Here is a 13,925-nt window from a genome sequence, read left to right on the forward strand (position 1 = left end):
CCGACAACCTCGGCCATTGCCGTTATGCAAACCTCAAATCGACATGTTGGGGTGGGGATAGCTCTTCAGCCCATGTCGAGAAGTGATCAGCATGAACGGTGATGGGCCCACACGGGCAGCCGCAGAGGTGTTAGAGGGCCCCACCACCGGCACAGATGAACTCGCCATGGGTCAAGAGTGAAACCCCACCCCAATTGTAGGCCTACAGATTTGAAATAAAGCAAGGATAAATAAATAAATAAGGTAAGGGAGAGGCAAAGGCTTTTGCTGAAGAGGAAATGGGAGACCGGGAATGATGATTTATTTCACTGAGGTGGTATGAGAAACAACAGTTCAATCAAACATCCTTCACCAGCTCTTCTAGTCTTCCGGTTGGGCAGAGGTGTCTTCACCCAGATACTATCTGTCTTCTGCTTTGTTCTCAGCCATGCAGTTCCAGCTGACCCAGGCTGGGCAATTGGGGTGGGGACGGAGCTTCCTTGTATGTTTAGTGCAACTGCAGAACTCCCTGTAGAATTATACAGCACCCAGCCCTTGTTCTTCCGGCCTCTCTCACCTCTCCCAACATTCCAAATCAAATTCAAGTCTGGTGCCCGACACCCGCCTCGAAATACATCCTTATTCCAAAGTCTTTTCCTCCACTGCAGCAAAAGCTGTTCAAAAGTTTTTGCAGTTCCCTCCTCAGCTCTCCCTCTCCATCAACACCTCCAGCAACTGACTGCAGCACTGTCAGCTGCACCTGGTTGCTGCACTCAGCACTCAGCATTCATAATCAGAGAGCAGACAACCCCTGCTGTACCTGTACTGGGAGTGTTTGATGGGGGACAGTGCAGAGGGAGCTTTACTCTGCATTTAACCCCCAGTGCTGTACCTGTCCTGGGGAGTGTTTGATGGGGGACAGTGTAGAGGGAGCTTTACTCTGTATCTAACCCCGTACTGTACCTGTCCTGGGAGTGTTTGATGGGGACAATGTAGAGGGAGCTTTACTCTGTATCTAACCCCCCCGTACTGTACCTGTCCTGGGGAGTGTTTGATGGGGGACAGTGTAGAGGGAGCTTTACTCTGTATCTAACCCCCCGTACTGCACCTGTCCTGGGGAGTGTTTGATGGGGACAGTGTAGAGGGAGCTTTACTCTGTATCTAACCCCCCCGTACTGTACCTGTCCTGGGGAGTGTTTGATGGGGACAGTGTAGAGGGAACTTTACTCTGTATCTAACCCCCCCGTACTGTACCTGTCCTGGGGAGTGTTTGATGGGGACAGTGTAGAGGGAACTTTACTCTGTATCTAACCCCCCCGTACTGTACCTGTCCTGGGAGTGTTTGATGGGGGCAGTGTAGAGGGAACTTTACTCTGTATCTAACCCCCGTACTGTACCTGTCCTGGGGAGTGTTTGATGGGGGACAGTGTAGAGGGAGCTTTACTCTGTATCTAACCCCCGTACTGTACCGGTCCTGGGAGTGTTTGATGGGGACAATGTAGAGGGAACTTTACTCTGTATCTAACCCCCGTACTGTACCTGTCCTGGGGAGTGTTTGATGGGGACAGTGTAGAGGGAGCTTTACTCTGTATCTAACCCCCCGTACTATACCTGTCCTGGGAGTGTTTGATGGGGACAATGTAGAGGGAACTTTACTCTGTATCTACCCAGTTCTGTTGATGTGGGATATGCAGTAATGAATGTTCAGGAGAAATGCTGAATGACCTCAAACTCTGTCTTCCTTACAGGCCTTGGAAAGACATGTCCTGACCCATCCAGAGTGCATTATGTTTGCATGATGAACTTCACAGCTCCCTGTACGGATGACTCCTGTGGCGACTGGGCATCGTGCTGCAACACTGAGTGTGGGCCTAGATGTGTGCCAGAGTGCATTGCAAAAAGTAAGAGCGCATGCAAGAGACAGAGAGTCACCACCTGGAACTGGGAACAGGAGCTCCACCAGTTGGGGTAGCGGAGAAGAAATGGGGGGGATTTGTAAGCCGCAGTGCGTAGACGCTGGATGAGGGTAATGTGGTTGATAAAGAGGATGGGGATAGACTTCAAGAGGACCGGCTGGTGGATTGGGGTGGGGGCAGTAGTGATACATAGAGTCATTTATCGCACAGCAGGTGGCCATTCGTTCCATCGTGTCTAAGCTGGCTTCCCGCGCGGCAGTCCGGTCAGACCCACTCCCCCGCTTGATCCCCTCTTTTAAGGACAAAGAGGTTGCCTCATCAGTTTAAAGAAAGATAAACGTTCCTTAAACAACACCCGAAAATATTCACAACTTCACCCACTCTCTCATGCACAATGATGCACACACCTTGTTAAGACCGAGGCGGGGGGAGTGTACTCTTTATTCTAGTCTCACTTCTCGACAGGTCACAACATATATATTTAAAATTTTCCCACTTACTGACACAGTCAATCATATATTCTAATTTTCCGAGAACAGAACACGCGAACCAGGTTTCCTTATTGAACAAGTCTTAACTGTTATTGAAGTAAAGCAGAGATTTTTGAAGTTCCCTTTATATATACACACACACAGAAGAGAAGATAAAGATTAAAAGATAACATACATTGAGTTATGATGGTTTTTAAAATAATTCAGTGTAAACCTGGTGTTGATCCCCGGGGTGAAGATTTAAAAACGGTGCAGGCCTGTTTTTTCCCTTTTCCTTGTTCATTGAAGACAAAACTTGGAAAGTTTCGTGGGGAGGGAGGGGGGGGGGCGAGTGCACTGTTGCAGACTTTTTGTTGTATCTCAGTCACGGTCAGTGTCAAAAAGTCTTGTCCAATGTCTCAGTTCCAGGCCTATTTCAGTCACTGCCTAATTATAGTTTAAAGATGGTGTTCTTAGGTATTGTCTTTCTTTGTACGCTGAAGCAGATGGTATCTCTGTCTCTCTCTCTCTCTGGCTCTGCCTTTGTCTGCCCAGCATATACTTTTATTAAGTTCCTAAATAAACTGTCAGGAAGACAGGGGACAGTGATTATTGTATGATAAGGTTTAGGCTGGCTATGGAAAAGGCCAAGTAAGAATAATTAACTGGGGGAAAGCAAACCTCAATGGGGTAAGAATGGATCTGTGCCAGATAAATTGGTATCAAATGTTGGCAGGATAAAGAAGAAGAAATGTGCTGATGACACATGCCAGGTAGATAATACAAGAGAGAAGCAGGCTGAATATCGAAGGTTCAGAGGGGCAGTGAAAAAGCAAATAAGAGAAGCAAAGAGAGAGTGTGAAAAGAGACTGGCAGCTAACATGAAAGGGAATCTCAAAATCTTCTGTAGGCATATAAATATTAAAAGGGTGGTATAAGGAGGAGTGGGGCTGATTAGGGACCAAAAAGGGGACTTACACATGGAGGCAGGGGGAATAGCTGAGACATTAAGTAAATACTTTGCATCTCTCTTTACCAAGGAAGAGGATGCAACTCAGGTCATGGTGAAAGAGGAGGTAGTTAAAACACTAGAAGGGTTTAAAATTGAAAAGGAGGAGGTACTAGATCGTCTGTCTATGCTTAAAGTTGATAAGGGACCAGGGCTGATATAATGTACCCAAGGATACTGAGGGAAATGAGAATAGAAATTGCAGAGACACTGGCCATAATTTTTCAGTCTTTCATTGACTCAGGATTGGTGGCAGAGGACTGGAGATTTGTAAATGTTACACCCTTGTTCAACTAAGGCTGGAAAGATAAACCCAGCAACTACAGGACAGTCCGTTTAACTTCTAGAAAAACTAATTTGGAACAAAATTAATATTCACTTGGACAATTGCTGGTTAATTAAGGAAAGCCAGCATAGAAGTGTTGAACTGATTTTTGAAGTGATAACAGATGAGGGTTGATGAGGGCAATGCTGTTGATGTGGTGTACGTGGACTTTCAAAAAGCATTTGATACAGTGTCACACAACAGACTTATCAGCAAAGTTATAGTTCATGGAATAAAAGGGACGGTACAGGATTGGCTGAGTGACAGGAAACAAAGAGTAATAGTTAATGGATGTTTTCCAGGCTGGAGAAAGGTTTGTAGTGGAGTTCCCCATGGGTCAGTATTGGGACCCTTGCTTTTCCTGATATCTATTGATGACCTTGGTGTACAGGGCACAATTTCAAAGTTTGCGGATGATCCGAAACTTGGAAGCATTGTGAACTGTGAGGAAGATAGTGTAGAACTTCAAAAGGACACAGACAAATTGGTGGAATGGGCAGACAGGTGGCAGATGAAGTTCAATGCAGAGAAATGTGAAGTGATTCATTTTGGTCGGAAGAACGTGGCGAGACAATATAAAATAAAGGGTACAATTCTAAAGGAGCAGAGAGACCTGGGTGTATATGTGCATGAGTCATTGAAGGTGGGAGGAGAGGTTGAGAGAGAGGTTAAGGTTCGGCCTCAACTGGAGTTTTGCGTCCTGTTCTGGATGCCACATTTGAGGAAAGATGTGAAGACATTGGAGAGAATGCAGAAAAGATTCATGAAAATGGTTCTAGCAATAGGGCAGCACAGTGGCGCAGTGGTTAGCACCGCAGCCTCACAGCTCCAGGGACCTGGGTTCGATTCTGGGTACTGCCTGTGCGGAGTTTGCAAGTTCTCCCTGTGACCGCGTGGGTTTTCGCCGGGTGCTCCGGTTTCCTCCCACAGCCAAAGACTTGCAGGTTAATAGGTAAATTGGCCATTGTAAATTGCCCCTAGCGTAGGTAGATGGTAGGGAATATGGGATTACTGTAGGGTTAGTATAAATGGGTGGTTGTTGGTCGGCACAGACTCGGTGGGCCGAAGGGCCTGTTTCAGTGCTGTATCTCTAAATAAAATAAATAAATAGAGAACTTCAGTTACAAAGGCAGATTGGAGCAGTTGGGGCTGTTTTCCTTGGAGAAGAGAAAGCTGAGAGATCTGACAGAGATATTCAAAATCACGAGGGGTCATGAATGGATAGGGAAAAACTGTTCCCACTCGTGAAAGGATCGAGAAGGAGAAGGAACAGATTTACAGTATTTGACAAAAGAAGCAAAAATGACCTGAGAGAAACTTTTTCACGTGAGTGGTTAGGATCCGGAATGCACTGCATAAGAGTATGGTGGAGGCAAGTTCAGTCAAGGCATTCAAAAGGGAATTAACTGATATATTACAGGATTACAGGTAGAGAGGTGAGAGTGACTGCCCTTGACATCAAGACAGTATTTGACCGAGTATGGCATCAAGGAGCCCGAGCAAAACTGAAGTCAATGGGAATCAGGGGAAAAACACTCCTCTGGCTGGAGTCATACCTAGCACAAAGGAAGATGGTTGTGGTTGTTGGAGGTCAATCGTCTGAGCTCCAGGACATCACTGCAGGAGTTCCTCAGGGTAGTGTCCGAGGCCCAACCATCTTCAGCTGCTTCATCAATGACCTTCCTTCAATCATAAGGTCAGAAGTGGGGATGTTCGCTGATGATTGCACAATGTTCAGCACCATTCGTGACTCCTCAGATACTGAAGCAGTCCGTGTAGAAATGCAGCAAGACCTGGACAATATCCAGGCTTGGGCTGATAAGTGGCAAGTAACATTCGCGCCACACAAGTGCCAGGCAATGACCATCTCCAACAAGAGAGAATCTAACCATCTCCCCTTGACATTCAACGGCATTACCATCGCTGAATCCCCCACTATCAACATCCTAGGGGCTACCATTGACCAGAAACTGAACTGGAGTAGCCACATAAATACTGTGGCTACAAGAGCAGGTCAGAGGCTAGGAATCCTGAGGCGAGAAACTCACTTCCCGACTCCCCAAAGCCTGTCCACCATCTACAAGGTACAAGTCAGGAGTGTGATGGAATACTCTCCACTTGCCTGGAAGGGTGCAGCTCCAACAACACTCAAGAAGCTCGACACCATCCAGGACAAAGCAGCCCGCTTGATCGGCACACCATCCACAAACATTCACTCCCTCCACCACCGACACACAGTGGCAGCAGTGTGTACCATCTACAAGATGCACTGCAGCAACGCACCAAGGCTCCTTAGACAGCACCTTCCAAACCCGTGACCTCTACCAACTAGAATAGGGCGGCACAGTGGCGCAGTGGTTAGCACCGCAGCCTCACAGCTCCAGCGACCCGGGTTCAATTCTGGATACTGCCTGTGTGGAGTTTGCAAGTTCTCCCTGTGTCTGCGTGGGTTTCCTCCGGGTGCTCCGGTTTCCTCCCACATGCCAAAAGACTTGCAGGTTGATAGGTAAATTGGCCATTATAAATTGCCCCTAGTATAGGTAGGTGGTAGGGAAATATAGGGACAGGTGGGGATGTGGTAGGAATATGGAATTAGTGTAAATGGGTGGCTGATGGTCGGCACAGACTCGGTGGGCCGAAGGGCCTGTTTCAGTGCTGTATCTCTAAACTAAACTAGAAGGACAAGAGCAGCAGACGCATGGGAACACCACCACCTACAAGTTCCCCTCCGAGTCACACACCATCCTGACTTGGAACTATATCGCCGTTCCTTCACTGTCACTGGGTCAAAATCCTGGAACTCCCTTCCTAACAGCATTGTGGGTGTACCTACCCCACATGGACTGCAGTGGTTCAAGAAGGCAGCTCACCACCTCCTTCTCAAGGGCAATTAGGGATTGGCAATAAATGCTGGCCTGGCCAGTGATGCCAACATCCCATGAATGAATGACAGAAAAGGCAGGGAAATGGCACAAAGTGAATTGCTGATTCGGAGAGCCCGTACTGACACGATGGGCCGAATGGCCTCCTTCTGTGTTGGAACAGTTCTGTGATCAGACCCCTGGTTACTCTTCACCATGAATGGTGTCTAATGGTGGGACCATTGATAGACGATGGGGTCTGGGTCAGATTCCTGAAGCTGGGCTAATTATTTTTGAGGAGAAGGTTGAGAGGATATTTGATAGAAGTGTTCAAAATCATGAGGGGCCGAGACAGAGTAGATAGAGAGAAACTGTTCCCATTGGCAGAATGATCAAGAACCAAAGGACATTGATTTAAGGTGATGAGCAAAACATCCAGAGGCAGCGTCAGAAACATTTTTTATACACAGTCAGTTTTACGATCTAGAATGTGCTGCCTGAATGGGCGGTGGAGACAGATTCAACTGTGACTTTCAAAAGGGAATTCGATAAAAACTCAAAACCGGGAAAAAACATTTGCTGAGCTATGAGAAGAAATGAGCTAAATTGCCCTTGCGGGGAGCCTGCATGAACTCGACCGGCCGAATGGCCTCGTTCTGCGCTCAAAACATTCTGTGATTCAAACCAAGTCGGGGCCTTCACCTCCAAGGGCTGATTGCGGGATCTTGCTGTGTGTGAATTGGCTGCTACGTTTTCGAGATTGCGACAGTGACTGCACTGCCAGTCGACTCATTCACGAGGAGTCTGGATAGGCACCTCGAGTGTCGTATTCCGCAGAGCTGCAGACCAAATGCTGGAAGGTGGGATGAGAATAGGTGGATCGTTTATCGGCCGGCACAGACAGGATGGGCCAAATGGCCTCATTCTGTGCCTTAAACTTTCTATGGTTCTATTCTGTGATTCCAAATAAAGTATATCATTGGCAGTAGAGTGCATTGAGACGTCTTGATGTGATGAATGACACAATATAAATATGAATTCCGCCTTTCCTCTCCAGAATCAGGGGACCAGTGCGCCTCTGAGAACAGACTTTCCATGTTCTGCCATATCACCACAGGAGAATCATGTGACGGGAACAAGGACTGCGACGCTTACCACACTTGTTGTGATGCTGGATGTGGCAAGAAATGTATCCCCAAGATGTTCAGCAAAGGTGAGGAAAACATTCCCACTGACTGGATACTGATCCCTGTCCAGTGAGCCCTGGGTTAGCGAGGAGGGGGGTGAATGAGCCCGGGTTCCTGCTCCTGATCCCTGTCCAGTGAGCCCTGGGTTAGGGAGGGGGGTGAATCAGCCGGGGTTCCTGCTCCTGATCCCTGTCCAGTGACCCCTGGGTTAGGGAGGGAGGAGGGGGTAAATCAGCCCGGGTTCCTGCTCCTGATCCCTGTCCAGTGATCCCTGGGTTAGGGAGGGGGGTGAATCAGCCCGGGTTCCTGCTCCTGATCCCTGTCCAGTGACCCCTGGGTTAGGGAGGGGGGTGAATGAGCCCGGGTTCCTGTTCCTGATCCCTGTCCAGTGACCCCTGGGTTAGGGAGGGGGGTGATTCAGCCGGGGTTCCTGCTCATGATCCCTGTCCAGTGACCCCTGGGTTAGGGAGGGAGGAGGGGGTAAATCAGCCCGGGTTCCTGCTCCTGATCCCTGTCCAGTGATCCCTGGGTTAGGGAGGGGGGTGAATGAGCCCGGGTTCCTGCTCCTGATCCCTGTCCAGTGACCCCTGGGTTAGGGAGGGGGGTGAATCAGCCCGGGTTCCTGCTCCTGATCCCTGTCCAGTGACCCCTGGGTTAGGGAGGGGGGTGAATCAGCCCGGGTTCCTGCTCCTGATCCCTGTCCAGTGACCCCTGGGTTAGGGAGGGAGGAGGGGGTGAATCAGCCCGGGTTCCTGCTCCTGATCCCTGTCCAGTGATCCCTGGGTTAGGGAGGGGGGTGAATCAGCCCGGGTTCCTGCTCCTGATCCCTGTCCAGTGACCCCTGGGTTAGGGAGGGAGGGGGTGAATCAGCCCGGGTTCCTGCTCCTGATCCCTGTCCAGTGACCCCTAGGTTAGGGAGAGGTGGGGGGGTGAATCAGCCCGGGTTCCTGCTCCTGATCCCTGTCCAGTGATCCCTGGGTTAGGGAGGGGGGTGAATCAGCCCGGGTTCCTGCTCCTGATCCCTGTCCAGTGACCCCTGGGTTAGGGAGGAGGGGGTGAATCAGCCGGGGTTCCTGCTCCTGATCCCTGTCCAGTGACCCCTGGGTTAGGGAGGAGGGGGTGAATCAGCCGGGGTTCCTGCTCCTGATCCCTGTCCAGTGACCCCTGGGTTAGGGAGGGGGGTGAATCAGCCCGGGTTCCTGCTCCTGATCCCTGTCCAGTGACCCCTGGGTTAGGGAGGAGGGAGTGAATCAGCCGGGGTTCCTGCTCCTGATCCCTGTCCAGTGACCCCTGGGTTAGGGGAGAGCACATGGAATGAGAATTCAGCCTCCCACAGTCAGTCATCTTGCCAACACTCCATGTCTGGCCCCTGGGGTGAGGATAGTCAAACCTCGAGAACTGGCAGCAGTTGCCAGCAGCTTGGTGCTTGGGAGAGTGTGGGTCCAGCTGCCTGCACTAATGTGGGGGATTGTTGTGTGAACCTAACCTTCAATTATCTTTCAGGGAACGGAACATGCCCACTCCACAGCAGACTCACGATGATGTGCGACATGAAAATGGGTGATGATTGCAGGAACGACACTGAATGTGACATCTGGCAAACGTGCTGTAAAACCACCTGCGGGAAGAAATGTGTCCCGTCATTTTTCAGCAAGTGTGAGCATCAACTACAGTCCAGCAGACACAGCCTCATCAGAAAGTCCGTCATACACCCATGAGCAAGGGCACAAGTTAAATGTGACAGTGCATGGCAAGCTTTACTCTGTATCCAACCCCGTTTTTATTTCCTTTATTCCCCCAGCCCCCTCTATAAGCATTTTCAACAAATAACTTTATTCAAAACAGATAAATGAAACAAAAACTCAAATTAAAATGCCATTCTCAGCATCGATGATGCACTCAGCCTCTACGGTGCCCACCGGTCGCGGAAGGCCTCAAGCATACAGGCGGACACCGCGTGCTCCTTCTCCAGGGACACCCGGGCGCGAACGTAACCTCGGAAAAGGGATAGGCAATCAGGGCGGGTGGAACCTCCCCCTCCCGCCGCTCCCCGACGGCCCGCAGCCTGGACCTGTGAATTGCCACCTTGGCCTAGCCCAGGATCAGCACAGATCCCTACAGAATTGGCAGCCTCACCCCTTGTTGTCCCAGCCACTTGTTCCTCCCCCAACAGTCCGAAACAAAGCAAATGTCAGGTGTCCAGCACTCACCTCGCTTCCAACAAAAGTCTGTTTCTTCAATGGAAAGGTGTTTGTTGTTCAAGCTTTCCCTCTGCTTGTTTGTAACTGCTCTCCCTCTGCTCAATGTAGCTCCTCTCTCCACCTCTGCAAACTTCAACTGCCACCAGCACTGCCAGCTGAGGCTCATTGCTGCAATCAGCGCTCAGCACCCCCAATCAAGCAACAGCCAACTCTGTGCTGTACCTGCCATGGGAGTGTTTGATCGGGACAGTGGAGAGGGAGCTTTACTCTGTCTTTGAGGTTCTACGACTTTGCCTCCGTAGCCATTTGACTAATTTTAAATTCTCTTTTATTCAGTTAAACCAAAGAAATGCCCGGAAGTTTCCAAAGTAACTCAACTGTGCAAGAAAACCTACATTAAGTCTTGTGAGGATGATGATGATTGCAGTGCCCATAAACAGTGCTGTGACATTGGGTGTGGCAAGAAATGTGTCCATTCATTCACACAAGGTGAGCACCAATCTGTGAGAGGTACAACAGCAATAAACTGGGGTATTCGGGCTGCAATGGTCAGAGTATGATAGACATCAGAGGGTGGGCTGGTAGTGATGGGGAATGGGCTTGGAGTGAGAGTGTGGGCTTGGAGTGAGAGGGTGGGCTTGGAGTTGTGAGGGTGGGCTTGGAGTTGTGAGGGTGGGCTTGGAGTGTGAGGGTGGGCTTGGAGTGTGAGGGTGGGATTGGAGTGAGAGGGTGGGCTTGGAGTGTGAGGGTGGGCTTAGAGTGAGAGGGTGGGCTTGGAGTGTGGGGGTGGGCTTGGAGTGTGAGGGTGGGCTTAGAGTGAGAGGGTGGGCTTGGAGTGTGGGGGTGGGCTTGGAGTGAGAGGGTGGGATTGGAGTGAGAGGGTGGGATTGGAGTGAGAGGGTGGGATTGGAGTGAGAGGGTGGGCTTGGAGTTGTGAGGGTGGGATTGGAGTGAGAGGGTGGGCTTGGAGTGAGAGTGTGGGCTTGGAGTGAGAGGGTGGGCTTGGAGTGAGAGGGTGGGCTTGGAGTTGTGAGGGTGGGCTTGGAGTTGTGAGGGTGGGCTTGGAGTGTGAGGGTGGGCTTGGAGTGTGAGGGTGGGATTGGAGTGAGAGGGTGGGCTTGGAGTGTGAGGGTGGGCTTAGAGTGAGAGGGTGGGCTTGGAGTGTGGGGGTGGGCTTGGAGTGTGAGGGTGGGCTTAGAGTGAGAGGGTGGGCTTGGAGTGTGGGGGTGGGCTTGGAGTGAGAGGGTGGGATTGGAGTGAGAGGGTGGGATTGGAGTGAGAGGGTGGGCTTGGAGTTGTGAGGGTGGGATTGGAGTGAGAGGGTGGGCTTGGAGTGAGAGGGTGGGCTTGGAGTTGTGAGGGTGGGCTTGGAGTTGTGAGGGTGGGCTTGGAGTGTGAGGGTGGGCTTGGAGTGTGAGGGTGGGATTGGAGTGAGAGGGTGGACTTGGAGTGAGAGGGTGGGCTTGGAGTGAGAGGGTGGGCTTGGAGTTGTGAGGGTGGGCTTGGAGTGAGAGGGTGGGCTTGGAGTGTGAGGGTGGGCTTGGAGTGAGAGGGTGGGCTTGGAGTTGTGAGGCTGGGCTTGGAGTTGTGAGGCTGGGCTTGGAGTTGTGAGGGTGGGCTTGGAGTGTGAGGGTGGGCTTGGAGTTGTGAGGGTGGGCTTGGAGTGAGAGGGTGGGCTTGGAGTGAGAGGGTGGGCTTGGAGTTGTGAGGGTGGGCTTGGAGTGAGAGGGTGGGCTGGCATGATGGGAGAGGGGTCAGAGTGAGAGGATGGGCTCGGAGTGAGAGGGCGTCATTGGAGTGAGAGGGTGGGCTGGTAATGATGGAGAATGTGCTCGGAGTGAGAGGGTGGACTCGGAGTGAGAGGGTGGGCTGCTAATGAGGGAGAATGGGCTCAGAGTGAGAGGGTGGGCTTGGAGTGATGGAGAATGGGCTCGGAGTGAGAGTGTGGGCTCAGAGTGAGAGGATGGGCTGGTAGTGATGGAGAATGGACTCGGAGTGAGAGGGTGGGCTGGTAGTGATGGGAGTGGGGTCAGAGTGAGAGGGTGGGTTCGGAGTGAGAGGGTGGGCTGGTAGTCATGGGAGTGGGGTCAGAGTGAGAGGGTGGGCTGGTAGTGATAGGAGTGGGGTCAGAGTGAGAGGGTGGGCTCGGAGTGAGAGGATGGGGTCGGAGTAAGAGGGTGGGCTGGTAGTGATGGGAGTTGGGTCAGAATGAGAGGGCGGGCTGGGAGTGATGGAGAATGGGCTCGGAGTGAGAGGATGGGGTCGGAGTGAGAGGGTGGGCTGGTAGTGATGGGAGTGGGGTCAGAATGAGAGGGTGGGCTGGGCGTGATGGGAGTGGGGTCAGAGTGAGAGGGTGGGCTCGGAGTGAGAGGGTGGGCTGGTAGTGATGGGAGTGGGGTCAGAGTGAGAGGGTGGGCTCGGAGTGAGAGGGTGGGCTGGTAATGATGGGAGTGGGGTCAGAATGAGAGGGTGGGCTGGGAGTGATGGGAGTGGGGTCAGAGTGAGAGGGTGGGCTGGGAGTGATGGGAGTGGGGTCAGAGGGAGATGGTGGGCTCGGAGTGAGAGGGTGGGCTGGTGGTGATGGGAGTGGGGTCAGAGAGAGAGGGTGGGCTTGGAGTGAGAGGAGGGGCAGGTAGTGATGGGAGTGGGGTCAGAGTGAGAGGATGGGCTCGGAGTGAGATGGTGGGCTGCTGGTGATAGGAGTGGGGTCAGAGTGAGTTGATGGGCTCGGAGTGTGAAGCTGGGCTGGTAGTGATAGGAGTGGGGTCAGAGTGTGAGGATGGGCTTGGAGTGAGAGGCTGGGCTGGTAGTGATCGGAGTGGGGTCAGAGTGAGAGGGTGGGCTGGGAGTGATGTGTTTGGGGTCAGAGTGAGAGGGTGGGCTCGGAGTGAGAGGGTGGGCTGGTAGTGATGGGAGTGGGGTCAGAGTGAGAGGATGGGCTTGGAGTGAGGGGAAGGCTGGGAGTGATGGGAGTGGGGTCAGAGTGAGAGGGTGGGCTGGTAGTGATGGGAGTGGGGTCAGAGTGAGAGGGTGGGCTGGTAGTGATGTGTTTGGGGTCAGAGTGAGAGGGTGGGCTGGTAGTGATGGGAGTGGGGTCAGAGTGAGAGGGTGGACTCGGAGTGAGAGGGTGGGCTGGTAGTGATGGGAATGGGTTCGGAGTGAGATGGGGGACTGTTAGTAATGGGAATGGGTTCGGAGGGAGATGGGGGACTGGTAGTAATGGGAATTGGTTCGGAGTGAGATGGGGGACTGGTAGTAATGGGAATTGGTTTGGAGTGAGATGGGGGACTGGGAGTAATGGGAATGGGTTCGGAGTGAGATGGGAGACTGGTAGTAATGGGAATTGGTTCAGAGTGAGATGGGGGACTGGTAGTAATGGGAATGGGTTCAGAGTGAGATGGGGGACTGGTAGTAATGGGAATGGGTTCAGAGTGAGATGGAGGACTGGTAGTAATGGGAATGGGTTCAGAGTGAGATGGAGGACTGGTAGTAATGGGAATGGGTTCAGAGTGAGATGGGGGACTGGTAGTAATGGGAATGGGTTCGGAGTGAGATGGGGGACTGGTAGTAATGGGAATGGGTTCAGAGTGAGATGGGGGACTGGTAGTAATGGGAATGGGTTCGGAGTGAGATGGGGGACTGGTAGGAATGGGAATGGGTTCAGAGTGAGATGGGGGACTGGTAGTAATGGGAATGGGTTCAGAGTGAGATGGGGGACTGGTAGTAATGGGAATGGGTTCGGAGTGAGATAGGGGACTGGTAGTAATGGGAATGGGTTCAGAGTGAGATGGAGGACTGGTAGTAATGGGAATGGGATCAGAGTGAGATGGAGGACTGGTAGTAATGGGAATGGGTTCGGAGTGAGATGGGGGACTGGTAGGAATGGGAATGGGTTCGGAGTGAGATAGGGGACTGGTAGGAATGGGAATGGGTTCGGAGTGAGATAGGGGACTGGTAGTAATGGGAATGGGTTCAGA

The 13,925-nt window shown here is 51.8% G+C and overlaps 1 protein-coding gene across 1 annotated transcript in view; it reads left to right on the top strand.

The window, feature by feature from the left end:
- The window catches only part of LOC137361947 (antileukoproteinase-like), a 47,520-nt gene extending 38,209 nt beyond the window's left edge, over window positions 1–9,311 (top strand). The window contains exons 3-5 of the mRNA XM_068026529.1: window positions 1,728–1,880; window positions 7,618–7,816; window positions 9,251–9,311. Of these exons, the coding sequence (XP_067882630.1) occupies window positions 1,728–1,880; window positions 7,618–7,816; window positions 9,251–9,311 (413 nt within the window). The remainder of the gene's footprint in view (window positions 1–1,727; window positions 1,881–7,617; window positions 7,817–9,250) is intronic.
- The last annotated feature ends 4,614 nt before the right edge of the window (window positions 9,312–13,925 follow it).

The sequence above is a fragment of the Heterodontus francisci genome, unplaced genomic scaffold, assembly GCF_036365525.1.
Source record: "Heterodontus francisci isolate sHetFra1 unplaced genomic scaffold, sHetFra1.hap1 HAP1_SCAFFOLD_323, whole genome shotgun sequence".
Taxonomy (NCBI): domain Eukaryota; kingdom Metazoa; phylum Chordata; class Chondrichthyes; order Heterodontiformes; family Heterodontidae; genus Heterodontus; species Heterodontus francisci.